Source organism: Macaca fascicularis, chromosome 14 (genome assembly GCF_037993035.2).
Source record: "Macaca fascicularis isolate 582-1 chromosome 14, T2T-MFA8v1.1".
In the NCBI taxonomy this organism is placed as follows: domain Eukaryota; kingdom Metazoa; phylum Chordata; class Mammalia; order Primates; family Cercopithecidae; genus Macaca; species Macaca fascicularis.
Window position 1 is genome coordinate 6,521,229 of NC_088388.1, and position 14,884 is coordinate 6,536,112.

Below are 14,884 nucleotides of genomic sequence, written 5' to 3' on the forward strand. Positions count from 1 at the left end.
TATGATTCTCTGTATCTGCCTGTCTGTCTGTCCAATTTGGGAGGCAGCGGTTTCCCGCTTAACCTCCTTTGTTTCTTTTTTTTTCTTTTTTTGAGACAGAGTCTCACTGTCTCCCAGGCTGGAGTGGCATGATTCACTGCAAGCTCCGCTTCCCGGTTCATGCCATTCTCCTGCCTCAGCCTCCAGAGTAGCTGGGACTACAGGCACCCACCACCACGCCCGGCTAATTTTTTTTGTATTTTTAGTAGAGACGGGGTTTCACCGTGTTGGCCAGGTTGGTCTCAATTTCCTGACGTCGTGATCCATCTGCCTTGGCCTCCCAAAGTGCTGGGATTACAGGCGTGAGCCACCACGCCTAGTCACCTCATTTCTTTAAGAGTTGTTTTTTCAGTTCATTCAGCTTTTTACATGTTGTTAGGATCAGGTGGCGACTTCTAAGCTTCTTACATGCTGGGCTAGAAACCAGAAGGTTGAGTGATATTTCTTTTCTTTCTTTCTTTCTTTCTTTTTTTTTTTTTTTGAGACAGGATCTTGCTCTGTTGCCCAGGCTCGAGTGCATTTGTGGGATCATAGCTCACTGCAGCCTGGAATTCTTGGGCTCAAGCGATCATCCCACCTCACCGTCCTCATTAGCTGGGACTATAGGCATGTGCCATTGTGCCCAGCTAGGAGTAGAATTTAAATAATAATAATAAAAGCACTTGTTCTGTTATCTATCATATATTGCTTTCAGTGATGCCCACGTTCTCCTGCTTGTTTTCCCCTCCAGTGGAGCCCCGTCAGCCTGTCTAGTATCCTTCCGGGATCTCTCCATTCTCTGTCAGTGGCAGGAAATCTCCTCGTTCTGCTGCGTGGTGGGGCATAGCCTTTATCTTTAGTTTTCCACAGTGAGATCGTAATTTCCTTGTCTTTCATAATGTATTTACACATCTTAATGTACCTAGTACTCTTTTTGTCCAGTATTGACTGGGAGTCAGCGTGAGCTAGAAGGGATGCAAGCACTTTATGAGAAAGTGGGAGGGGATACTTCTGACCATGCCTTGTGGAAGGACTTCCTAGGTGGGAAGGGTAGGCAGAGGCATACTGTGTTCCAAAGACTGTGCTAAGGACAGTGGTGACTTGAAATTTATATTTTAGAAACACTTTCTAAGGTGGCCTGGGGGATAGCATAGAGGAGAGAGGGATCAAGAAGCTGGGAGACCAGAGAGGAGGCTGCTGTAGTGGGGGTTAGGGGGAGGATGTACATTTGGGCAGGAGCAATGAGAATGGAAAGGATGAGAGAATTTGGGAGATAGGAAGAGGACCAGGCCATTGGAAACGAGGAAAGTTTTGAGCCTGGGTGAGTGGGAAAAAGGTACTACTGTTAACTGAAATAGGCAAATCAGGAGGAAGAAATTATTTTGAATAGAGGAAGGAAAAGATTATAAGTTGGGAATCCAGCTAGAGAACAAAGTGGTGTTCAAATTTTGGGGAAGGGAAAATAGGTAAAAACTGCAGAAAGAATCATGAAAAAAGTAGAGGAATAGTGAGGTGATTTTGTCCCCCCACCTCACCATTTGGGAATGTTTGAACATTTTTTTTTTTTTTTTGAGACAGAGTCTCACTGTGTTGCCCAGGCTGGAGTGCAGTGGCTCGATCTTGGCTCACTGAAACCACTGCTGCTCAGGTTCAACAATTCTTCTGCCTCAGCCTCCCGAGTAGCTGGGACTTCAGGCGCCCGCCACCACACCCAGCTAATTTTTTGTATTTTTGGTAGAAACGGGGTTTCACCGTGTTGGCCAGGCTGGTCTTGAACTCCTAATCTTGTGATCCACCCGCCTCGACCTCCCAGAGTGCTGGGATTACATGCATGATCCACCGTGCCCGGCCGAATGTTTTTATTGTTACCATGTTGGTGGTAGTATAGCTGGCATCTAGTGAATAGAGGGCAGTGTTGCTACTAAACGTTCCTACAGTGCACAAGGCAGGTTTGCCCCTCAGCGAAGAATGACCTGGCCCCAGATATGAAGTGTCAAGGCTGAGCCATGCTGGAGTAGGATTCTTAAGACTGAGCTTTATCCTTTCATCCTTCTGGCTTCCTCTTAAATATTAACCTTTGCTTTGTAATTGGTGCTGATAAATGAACAGCTCATATGATCTCATGTAATCTTCACAAAACTTCTGTTAAATACTGCTACATTGTTTTATGGTGTGAAAACAGGCTTGGAGGCCTGCCCAAGGTCACACAGCTATTTTGTACAGAGCCAGCACTCCACCTGGGCTGGACGTTTTTTTTTGGAGACGGGTTTTTGTGTTGCCCAGGCTGGAGTGCAGTGACGTGATCACGGCTTACTGCAGCCCCAACCTTCCAGGCTCAAGCAGTCATCCCACCTCAGCCTCCCAAGTACCTGGGACCACAGGCTTATGCCACCATGCCTGACCAATTAAAAAAATTTTTTTTTGGTAGAGATCGAGTCTTGTTATGTTGCCTAGTCTGGTCTGCAGCTCCTGGGCTCAAGCAGTCCTTTCACCTTGACCTCCCGAAGTGTTGAGATTGATTATAGGTGTTAGTCACTGTGCCTGGCCTAGCCTGTTCTTTTAATGGTACCTCCTGGCTTTTCTTGTGTTCAGAGAGCTGGGGGTTAAGACTGTCCTGATTACTCCATAGAGATACTGATGTTTTACTGCAGCACTTTTTTTTTTTTTTTTTACCTGAGCCATAGCTGCAATTTGAATTTTAGATGGTTAGAAGAAATTTTTCCAAAATCTGCTTTTTTTCTTATTTTCCTTGTGCTCTAAATTCAGTAGCTGTTTTGATATTATGCTATATTCTCTTTTCCATGTAGCCAGCCCTGTGGCTTAAAGATCATTTTTCTGCTGAGACACTGGTTATGTCGTGATTTTTTTTTTCTTTCTAGTCATTTTGACTTTTAGATGATAGTCATGAGGCTGCCTGCTCTATTTTCTCCTAGGTCCAGGCCCTCAGCCCTGGGGACTAAGCCCTGTATCTGCTGAACTGGGTGCCCTGTGACTTGTAGACAGTCTGCAGAGCTTTCAGTGGCTTTTTTGCTTTTCAGCAAAATACAGTTGGTTAGGTAACTTCTTACCTTAATTTATCAGGTGGAAATCTTTGTGTTACAGGTTGGGGCAGACAATTCCTCAGGTGTGTCATCTGCCTGAGCGTTCATTCAGCTGATTCACATACATGAATACCAAAATATCCCCGTTGCTGAAAATGACAGGGGAAAAAACCCAAATAATTAAAGATAGATAGATGTTTGACATTAGAGATGACATATTTCTTTATTTTCTTTTTTTTGTTTGTTTTTGTTTTTTTGAGATGGAGTCTCACTTTGTTGCCCAGGCTGGAGTGCCGTGCCCTGATTTCAGCTCACTGCAACCTCCTCCTCCTCTGTGTTCAAGCGATTTTCTTGCCGCAGCCTTCTGAGTAGCTGGGACTACAGGTGCCTGCCACCATACCCAGCTAATTTTTGTATTTTTAGTAGAGATGGGGTTTTCCCATGTTGGCCAGGCTGGTCTTCAACTCCTGACCTCGTGGTCCACCCACCTCAGCCTCCCAAAATGCTGGGATTGCAGGCGTGAGCCACTGTGCCTGGCCTAGAGATGACATATTTCAAGACCTTGGGTAGCCTACTAAGCTGTTGTATCACTGTAGCATGTAGCATGGATTTTTCTTGTTTTACAGTGCTATAGAATGTAACAGGCATTAAATAATCTCTCTCTTTTTTTTCTTTGAGATGGAGTTTCGCTCTGTTACCCAGGCTGGAGTGCAATGGCACGATCTCAACTCACTGCAACCTCCGCCTCCCGAGTTCAAGGGATTCTCTTGCCTTGGCCTCCTGAGTAGCTGTGATTATGGGCATGTGCCACCACGCCTGGCTAATTTTGTATTTTTATTTTTTTATTTTTTATTTTTTATTTTTAAATTTTTTTAAATTTTGTATTTTTAGTAGAGACATGGTTTCACCTTGTTGGTCAGGCTGGTCTTGAACTCCTGACCTCAGATGATCCGCCCGCCTCAGCCTCCCGAAGTGCTAGGATTCCAGGCATGAGCCACCATGCCTGGCCAGAATTTTATAATTTTGTAACCTGTGTATTTGATGTAAGTGCTGAAGCATTGGAGCATTATTCATAATGTTTATAATTGACATGTAATAATTGTACATAAGGGCCGGGCGCGATGGCTCACACCTGTAATCCCAGCACTTTGGGAGGCCGAGGCAGTTGGATCACTTGAGGTCAGGAGTTCGAGACCAGCTGACCAACATGGTGCAACCCTGTCTATACTAAAAATACAAAAATTAGCTGGGCATGGTAGCGGGAGCCTGTAATCCCAGCTGCTCAGGAGGCTAAGGCATGAGAACCGCTTAAACCTGGGAGGCGGAGGTTGCAGTGAGCCGAGATTGCACCACGGCACTCCAGCCTGGATGATAGAGCAAAACTCAGTCTCAAAATAATAGTAATAATAATAATTGTTCTATTTATGGGGTATAAGGTGAATTTATTCCTTCTATCTGACTATAACATTGTACCAGTTGACCAGCCTCTCCCTGTCTCCCCTGCCCTCCCCTTGCCTCTGGTAAGCACTCTTCTCAACTTCTATGAGAGCAACTTTTTTAGATTCTACACAAGTGAGATCACATTGTTACTGTCTTTCTGTTTCTTATTTTGCTTAACGTAAGTACTCTCCTCTGGGTTCATTCATATTGTCACAAAAGACAGAATTTCATGCTTTTATAAGGCTTAATAGTATTCTACTGTTTATATATACCACATTTTCTTTTTTCATCTGTTGATGGACACTTATATTGATTCTATAACCAATTGATGGCAATTGTAACTAGTGCTGCAATATACATGAAAGTGTAGATGTCTGATGTACTAATTTCATTTCCTTTGGATGTATTCCCAGTAATGGGATTGCTGGATTTTTTTTTTTTTTTTTTTTTTTTTTTTTTTTTTTTTTTGAGACTGAGCCTTGCTCTGTCTCCCAGGCTGGAGTGCAGTGGTGTGATCTTGGCTCACTGTGACTCTGCCTCCCGGGTTCAAGTGATTCTCGTGCTTCAGCCTCACAAATAGCTGGGATTACGGCCGTGCACCACCATGCCTGGCTAATTTTTTTTCATTTTTAATAGAGACGGGGTTTTACCATGTTGGCCAGGCTGGTCTCGAATTCCCGACCTCAGGTGATCTGCCCGCCTCAGCCTCCCAAGGTGCAGGGATTACACGCATGAGCCACTGCACCAGCCTGGATTTTTTTTTTTTTTTTTAACTTGCTTTGATGAGCAGGAGCTGGATCTTAATGGTAATTCTATTTTTAATTTTCTGAGGACCCAGCATACTGTTTTTCGTATCTGTGCTAACTTACATTGCCATCAACAGTGTGTAAGAGTTCCCTTTTCTCCACATCCTTGTCAGTGTTTGTTGTCTTTTATCATTGATAATAGCCAGTCTAATAATGACTAGTGATGTTGAGCATTTTTTCATATATCTGTTGGCCATTTATTTTATTTTTATTTATTTATTGAGACAGTGTCCTGCTCTGTCACCCAGGCTGGAGTGCAGTAACACAGTCACAGCTCATTTGCAGCCTCAACCTCCCAGGCTCAAGTGATCCTCCCACCTCAGCCTCCCGAGTAGTTGGGAGTACAGGCACATGCTACCTACCACACGTGGCTTTCTGGCCATTTATATGTCGTCTTTTGATAAATGTCTGTTGGGTCTTTTGCCTTGTTTTGTTACTGAGGGATGGAATCTTGCTCTGTCATCCAGGCTGGAGTACAGTGGTGCATTCATAGCTTACTTCAGCCTCAAACTCTTAGGCTCAAGCAGTCCTCCTATGTCGGCCTCCCAAGCTGGGAATATAGGCACACGCCACCATTTAGGACTAATTTTTTTTTTTTTTTTTTTAAACAGGGTCTTGCTCTGTCACCCAGGCTAAAGTACAGCGCAGCCTTGACTTGCTGGGCTCCAGTGATCCTCTTGCCTCAGCCTCTTGAGTAGCTGGTGTCCATTTTTTAATTGGTTTTCTTTCCTTTCTTTCCTGTGAGTTCCTTGTATGTTTCCTATATTAACCCCTTAACTGATATATAGTTTGCAAATAGATTCTTCCATTCTGTAGGTTGTTTCTTCTCTCTTGTTTCCTTTGCTGTGCAGAAACTTTTTAGTCTGATATAATCTTATTTGTTTATTTTTGTTTGTGTTGCCTGTGCTTTTGAGGTCTTTTAAAAAAAATTCCTGGCTCAGACCAAGGTCATGAAGCTTTTTCCCTATGTTTTCTTATGGTAGTTTCATAGTTTCAGGTCTTTATGTTTTTGATCCATTTTGAGTTTATTTTTGTATATGGTGTGAAATAAGGGTCCAGTTTCATTCTTCTGCATGCAATATCCAGTTTTCCCAACACTGTTTATTGAAGAGACTGTCCTTTTCCCAATTGTGTTCTTGACGCTTGTTGAAAATCAGGTGGCTGTAAACGTGGATTAACTTGTGGGCTTTTATTCTGTTATACTGGTCTCTGACTGTTTTTACACCAATACCATGCTGTTTTGGTTACTATGACTTTGTAGTATATGTTGAAGTTAGGTAGTGTGATTCCTCTAGCTTTGTTCTTTTTGCTCCAGATTGCTTTGGCTACTGGGGTCTTTTGTGATTTCATATAAATTTTAGGATTGTTTTTCCTATTTCTATGAAGAACGTCATAGGGATTGCATTGATGCATTGATTGTATAGGTTGCTTTGGGTAGTGTGGATTTTTTTTTTTTTTTTTTTTTTTTTTTTGAGACAGAGTCTTGCTCTGTCGCCCAGGCTGGAGTATAGTGGAGTGATCTTGGCTCACTGCCACCTCCGCCTCCTGAGTCCAAGCGATTCTCCTGCCTCAGCCTTCTGAGTAGCGGGGATTACAGGTGCCTACCACCATGCCCAGCTAATTTTTGTATTTTTAGTAGAGACAGGGTTTCATCATGTTGGCCAGGCTAGTCTTGAACTCCTGACCTCAGTGATCCGCCCACTTCAGCTTCCCAAAGTGTTGGGATTACAGGCGTGAGCCACGGTGCTTGGCCAGTATGGACATTTTAACAGTATTAATTCTTCTAATACATGAACATGGGCTATTGTTCCATTTATTTGTGTCTTCAGTTTCTCCGATCAATATTTTAAAGTTTTCATTGCAGAAATCTTTCACCTCCTTGGTTAAATTTCTTTCTTTTTCTTTCTTTATTTCTTTTTTGGTAGTTATTGTAAACACGATTGTTTTCTTTTTTTTTTTTTTTTGTCTTTTTTTTTTTTCCTTTTTGTGGAGAACGGGGTCTCGCTATATTACCCAGGCAGGTCTCGAACTCCTGGGCTCAAGCTATCCTCCCGCCTCTGCCTCCCTGAGAGCTGGGATTACAGGCGTGAGCCACCGCGCCCGGCCTGTTTTCTTGATTTCTCTTCCAGATAATATGCTATTAGCTGGCATGCAGTGGCATGATCACAGCTCACTCACTTCAGCCTTGACCTTCTGGGCTCAAGTGATCTTCCCACCTGAGGCTCCCATATAGAAATAATACTGCTACTGATTTTTGTATGTTGATTTTGTATCCTGCAATCTTACTGAACTTATTAGTTCTTCTAATAGTTTTTTGGTGGGGTCTTTAGGGTTTTCTGTATGTTAGATCATGTTGTCTGCCAACAGGGATAATTTAACTTCATTTCCAATTTGGAGGCCTTTTCTTTCTTTCTTTTGCCTAGTTCTTCTGGCTATCAAGAGAAGCTGAAATGATTCATTTCAGTATTGATTAACAATTTCTGCAAAAGAACCTCTTTGGATGGGCGCGGTGGCTCACGCCTGTAATCCCAGCACTTTGGGAGGCCAAGGTGGGCGGATCACAAGGTCAGGAGATCGAGACCATTCTGGCTAACACGGTGAAACCCTATCTCTACTAAAAATACAAAAAAAATTAGTCCAGTGTGGTGGTGGGCGCCTATAGTCCTAGCTACTTGGGAGGCTGAGGCAGGAGAATGGTGTGAACCTGGGAGGTGGAGCTTGCAGTGAGCCGAGATCGTGCCACTGTATTCCAGCCTGAGTGACAGAGCAAGACTCTGTCTCAAAAAAAAAAAGAAAAAGAACCTCTTTATACTGCGTGTATTCCCTTAGTATTCTGTTTTAAGGAATCATGAGTTGGCAGTTAGTGATGCTTGCACCACTGGGTCTGGAGGGCAGAGGTGAGAATTCTGCCAGCGGGTACTTCCTGCTCTTTTCCGTTTCCTTCCTGTCATTGTGTTGAGTGTGGAATAAGTGTGTTGTTGTCACTGTATTTGAGATTTTGCTTGAGTATCTTGTACCTCTCATATATATATGTGTGTGTATGTGTGTGCGCGTGCGCGTGCGCGTATATTTAAATTTATTTATTTATTTATTGGAGACAGAGTTTCACTCTCGTCCCCCAGACTGGAGTGCAGTGGTGCAATCTCAGCTCGCTGCAATCTCCGCCTCACAGGTTCAAGCAGTTCTCCTGCCTCAGCCTCCTAAGTAGCTGGGATTACAGGCACGTGCCACCATGCCCGGCTAATTTTTGTATTTTTAGTAGAGACAGGGTTTCACCATGTGGGCCAGGCCGGTCTTGAACTCCTGACCTCAAGTGATCTGCCTGCCTCGGCCTCCCAAAGTGCTGGGATTACAGGCATGAGCCACCACATCCAACCCATGCCTCTCATATTTAATTATGACTTATAAAGCTGTTATGCCAGGTGATAAAGTTTGTGGTTTCAAAACTTCTTGTAAATCGTTGAGAGCTCCTGGGGTTTTACTTGGGAGGATATTTTTGACAAATTATATGATAAATTTTTTCTACCATTTCTGGCATTTCTTCCCACCAGATTTTGTTGTTCCTGATCATATTATTATTTGACTCATTGGTAACTGGCTTTTTTTCTAGGTGAGTTTCTCACAGTTTGGGTTATTGGTGCCAGTCACCTTACTTCATTTATTTTGACCGTCACTAAAAAATAATTGACAGTTTCTTCATTGAAACCTATTGAACAATAGAGGTAACAGGTAATACAAAACAGCTGAAGCGTTTCCAGGTCGTGAGCTTGTTTCTGGCCAAGCTAGTCTGCCTTCCTTCTTTAGCAGTACGGGAATAAACTTTGAATCAGGTTACACAATTTAGAACAGTACTTCATCTGTTTGCTTTTGCATTTGACTGAGATTTCCAGAGTATGTGACCGGAAGAAAAACTAGGGCTTTTAACTCTGTTTTAATGCCTGTTCTGTTGCTTGGTAGCCAGAAACCCATGTTGGCTGTGACCAGACACGGCAGGGGGATTCTGATAAGCCACACAGTTGAGGCACCACCCCAAGTTTAGCAGAAAGGTTAAGGCTGTTTTTGGTTCCTTTGATCTACACATTGTCGGCCTGTTTCACAGCTTACTTTGGGAAAAACAAGAACTTTGGTTTCCCTTTTATTTTTGTTCTTTTTAACTAAGGTAGACAACCTTCTGGGAAAATAGATCCTGACTCTTGCTGTCTTGTTCCTAGAGACTCATGATGGTTTTTCATTTTAAGTAACCTTTGAAAAAACTTCTTAAATATGTCTTACTTAAATCTGGGAAAAATTGTTTGTGTTAGAAGCACATTCAAATTTTTTAATTGGTAAGAAAAAAATGAGATATGGTTCACATACCATACAGTTCACCCATTTAAATTGTACAGTCCAATGGCTTTTAGTGTAGTCACAGATACTTGTAGCTGTTACCACCGTCAGTTTTAGAACATTTTCATCTTTCAAAAAGAAACCTTTAGTTATCATCCCCTACCCTTAAGTACCCCCTCCTACCCCAGCTCCTGGCAGCCACTAATGGACTTTATAGATTTCTGTGTTCTGGACAGTTCATATGAATGGAAACATATAACATGTGGTCTTTTGTGACCGTCTTCTTTTACTCAGCATAATGTTTTTAAGTTTCGTGTTGTGGTATATATCAGTACTTCATCCTTTTTTATTAAAACTGTGGTAAAATAAGGCCAGGCATGGTGTGCCTGTAATCCCAGCACTTGGGGAGGCCGAGATGGGTGGATCACTTGAGGTCAGGAGTTCCAGAGCAGCCTGGCCAACATGGCAAAACTCCGTTTCTACCAAAAATATAAAAATTAGCTGAGCATGGTGGCATGAGCCTGTAATCCCAGCTACTTGGGAGGCTGAGGCAGGAGAATTGCTTGAACCTGGGTGGTGGAGGTTGCAGTGAGCTGAGATTGTGCCACTGTACTCTATCCTGGATGACAGAACAAGACCCTCTCTGAAATAAATAAATAAATAAAATTAAGTAAAATTATGGTAAAATAAGCAGCAGTAAAAATACCATTTTAACAAATTTAAAATTTATAGTTCAGTGGTATTAAGTACATTCACATTGTTGTGTTACCATCACCAGAATGTTGTCATCTTCCCAAACTGAAACTCTATACCCATTAAACTTAACCGACTCCCCATTTCCACCTAGTTACCCTTATTTTTAAAAATTCATGAGCTTGATCAGAATCTGTTTTCAGTTTTAAAGTTTTAAGCCACTAAGTTTGTAGTAATTTGTTATAGCAGTGATAGGACACGGAGACTTTTGTGTCATAGAGGTTTATAGAGAGTAGTCCTGATGGAAGGTGATCTTGCAGCTCCTATGACATTTTTCTTTTTTCCTCTCTCCTCTCTCCTCCCCTCCCCTCTCGTCTCCTCTCTTTTTTTTTTTTTTGAGACGGAGTCTCGCTCTGTCTCCCAGGCTGGAGTGCAGTGGCGTGATCTCTGCTCATCGCAAGCCCGTCACCTCCCAGGTTCACGCCGTTCTCCTGCCTCAGCCTCCCAAGTAGCTGGGACTACAGGCACCCACCATCACGCCCGGCTAATTTTTTTGTATTTTTAGTAGAGACGGGGTTTCACAGTGTTCGCCAGGATGGTCTCGATCTCCTGACCTCCGCCCGCCTCGGCCTCCCAAAGTGCTGGGATTATAGGCGTGAGCCACCGCGCCTGGCCTCCTCTCCTTTGAGATGGGAGTCTTGCTCTGTCGCCTAGGCTGGAGTACAGTGGTGCAATAATGGCTCACTACAATCTCTGCCTCCTGGGTTCAAGCCATTCTTCTGCCTCAGCCTCCCAAGTAGCTGGTATTACAAGGTGTGTGCCACCATCCCGTCTGATTTGTATTTTTAGTAGAGACAGGGTTTCACCATGTTGGTCAGGTGACCTCAGGTAATCCACCTACCTTGGCCTCCCAAAGTGCTGGGATTACAGGCGTGGGCCACCGCACCAGGCCTCCTATGACATCTTTAATGTGGCATGTGGTGCTCTTCAGCTTTGCCTCCTATCTCTTTGGCAACTCTTCATGGTTAGTTATAAGCAAGGACTCTGGAGCCATGTGCCTGAATTTGATTCCTTGCTTAGCTACCTACTTGGTGTGTGATTAGAGTATGGAGGTCTTCTGTTTCATCTGAAGGCCCTGGTAACCAGTTAATGTTGGAAGTTTTTTGAACAAGCTCCTAGTCAAAATCAGTTGACAGATCTTTAGTAACACTAGCATAGAAGATCTTGGAACTATTAATACATATCAAATGGAAAGCCCTAGAGAAGAATGTTTAAATATTGCCTCAAGATTTTAACCTGCTAATTATAGAAATATAATGGAGATTTTTGGATTCTAGAAGAATATGAGTTTGCAGGGATGCATCTGGGATGCCTTTCCCCTTCCCAGGACTGAGGGCATTTCTTCTTTCTTCTCTAAAGGAAAACAGCATGTGGAGGTACACACAGGCAAGTCTCGCTCTGTCGCCCAGGCTGGAGTGCAGTGGCGTGATCTCGGCTTACTGAAAGCTCCGCCTCTCTGGTTCATGCCATTCTCCTGCCTCAGCCTCCCAAGTAGCTGGGACTACAGGTGCCCGCCACCATGCCTGGCTAATTTTTTTGTGTTTTTAGTAGAGATGGGGTTTCACCGTGTTAGCCAGGATGGTCTAGATTTCTTGACCTTGTGATCCACCCGCCTTGGCCTCCTAAAGTGCTGGGATTACAGACGTAAGCCACCGCGCCCAGCCCACACAGGCGATTTCAAAAACGCTTCCCCACCTCTACTGTAGAAATTAAACAGACAGAGAATTTGTCTGTTTTTAATGTGACTCATGGAGTTAAATTGGGAGAATAAATCGAGATAAGATGAGAACAGTTATTGTGTAACCCTGACTTTTCATCCATATTTATCCAAGAAGAGTGATTTAGCTCACCTGCAATACAGATACTTACTATCCTCTTATTTCTGACAGAGGCGGCCTTAGCAACATGCTGTTCCAGTGCTCCCTACCTGATACCACAGCCACCCTTGGCGATGAGCCTCGGAAAGTGCTCCTGCGACTTTATGGAGCGATTTTGCAGATGGTGAGTTGATAGGCTACTTTGGGAGGGGGGGATCCTGTTAACATTTTAAATCTTCTTTCCTGAGATACCTTGGAAAGAGATTTTAAATACTTTAATGGTGTTACTAAAGATATTTAAGTATATTGCTTTTACTGTAATTGGGCTGCACAACTTGGTTTGCATTCTGAGTTAATTCCTGTTGTTTTTTAGTTATTATTTATTAGTAAACTAGTACAGGTATTCCCAGTTTCACATCCAGAGAAGGTACAACGTTGGTTAAATCTTAAATAGTGCTTGATGATTCTTGGTTCTACATATTGATTAAAATTTTCAGCTCAGATTTAGATTGTAAAGTTCTAATGTGGAGAAGGTATTGTTTTTATAACATAATCCAAAAGATTTTAGAGGATAGTCCCAGTTAACAAAGTATGATCTCAATGAAGCTGAATTTAATAACTATTTCTCTTGAGATTTCCTTAAAACTTTGAATTGTTTGTTATAGTCATAATCTTTCTAAAGTTTTATATTACTTAAATAATCTAATTCTTAATTAAAGTATCTATTGAATTATTCAGTTACAGGGTATCCCAACTTGTCTGGGTTTATCATTAATATTATTAATGTCATGAATTTACTATTTCTTTGACCACAATAGAAATGTTAGGTTGATGTATTTTTTTTTTTTTTTTTGAAACAGAGTTTCACTCTTGTTGCCCAGGCTGGAGTGCAATGGCGCGATCTCAGCTCACTGCAACTTCTGCCTCCCGGGTTCAACTGATTCTCCTGCCTAAGCTTCCCAAGTAACTGGTGTTATGTATGCCACCATGCCTGGCTAGTTTTGTATTTTTTTAGTAGAGACGAGGTTTAACCATGTTGGTCAGGCTGGTCTCAAACTCCTGACCTCAAGTGATCTACCTGCCGTGGCCTCCCAAAGTGCTGGGATTACAGGCATGAGCCACTGCGCCTGGCCAGGTTGATATATTTCTGTGGCAGGATTTTTATTTTTTTATTTTTTTCCTGAGATGGAGTCTGGCTGTGTTGCTCAGACTGGAATGCAGTGGTGCGATCTCGGCTCACTGCAACCTCTGCCTCCTGGGTTCAAGCAATTCTCCTGCCTCAGTTTTCTGAGTAGCTGGGATTATAGGCACACCACCATGCCCGGCTATTTTTGTATTTTTAGTAGAGATAGGGTTGCACCATAGTGGTGGCCAGGCTGGTCTCAAACTCCTGACTTCAGGTAATCTGTCCGCCTCAGCCTCTCAAAAGTGCTGGGATTACAGGCGTGAGCCACCACGCCTGGCCTGTGGTAGGATTTTGATATCTGTGTTTTTTTTTTTTTTTTTTGAGATGGAGTCTCGCTCTGTCGCCCAGGCTGGAGTGCAGTGGCACGATCTCGGCTCACTGCAAGCTCCACCTCCCAGGTTCACGCCATTCTCTTGCCTCAGCCTCCCGAGTAGCTAGTATTACAGGTGTGCGCCACCACGCCCGGCTCATTCTTTATAATTTTAGTAGAGAGAGGGTTTCACCATGTTACCCAGGATGGTCTTGATCTCCTGACCTCGTAATCTGCCCGCCTTGGCCTCCCAAAGTGCTGGGATTACAGGCGTGAGCCACCGTGCCCAGCCTTTTTTTTTTTGAAATGGAGTCTTGCTGTCGCCCAGGCTGGAGTGCAGTGATGCAATCTTGGCTCACTGCAAGCTCCGCCTCCTGGGTTCATGCCGTTCTCCTGCCTCAGTCTTGCAAGTAGCTGGGACTATAGGCGCCCACCACCAAGCCCGGCTAATTTTTGTATTTTTAGTAGAGACAGGATTTCACCATGTTAGCCAGGGTGGGCTCAATTTCCTGACCTTGTGACCCACCTGCCTCGGCCTCCCAAAGTGCTGGGATTACAGGCATGAGCCACTACGCCTGGCCCTGATATCCTTTTTAATCTTCTTTGGAAGGGCCCATTTTATCTTAATGAAATAGAGTAGTTTTCAAGCTAAATTTTTTAGAAGACCGGCCTATTTCAGCTCAATCTAAAAAGCAGGTCGTATCCATATGATATTTGATTATATGTTTGGCAATATTAAAGTTCAAATTGGCAGTCTAGGTGTTAATTCTTAAAAAAATTGTCATAATGTGAAGAAACCCTTTTATTGGATAGCTTTTCCTTGACTCTGTCAAGCTGTGGAAATGGTTAAGATCTAAAAATGTGGGGAACAAGTTAGTATGTTTGAAGGTACATAACTATTCCACACATGTGTATGCTTGTTGAGGATATCTGTGGTCACTTTGTCATTAGGTGCAGATAGCTGGCATCCAGCTAGGACCACAATTGATGCTAACTGAAAACATAGACCCCTTGCTGTTAATACACAAGCAGAAAAGATTCTTGTGTTCACCATGCAGCTTGGGTTTTAAATTTAATCAAGTTGCAGTTTCAGAGTATAGTTTTAAAAATCTTTCATTGTTATTTTGGCACTTTTACTGATGTGCCTTTTTTTGTTTTGAGACAGGGTCTCACTTTGCCACCCAGGC

The 14,884-nt window shown here is 43.0% G+C and overlaps 1 protein-coding gene across 9 annotated transcripts in view; it reads left to right on the plus strand.

Annotated features, from left to right (window-relative positions):
- CHKA (choline kinase alpha) overlaps nt 1-14,884 on the plus strand; it is a 72,932-nt gene that overhangs the window by 12,022 nt on the left and 46,026 nt on the right. For all 9 annotated transcript variants that reach the window (XR_012422976.1, XR_012422974.1, XR_012422977.1 and 6 more), the window contains exon 2: nt 12,274-12,385. Coding sequence is in view for 4 of the 9 variants with exons in the window: in XM_045372259.3 (XP_045228194.1) it covers nt 12,274-12,385 (112 nt within the window). In the remaining 5 variants the exon portion in view is untranslated. The remainder of the gene's footprint in view (nt 1-12,273; nt 12,386-14,884) is intronic.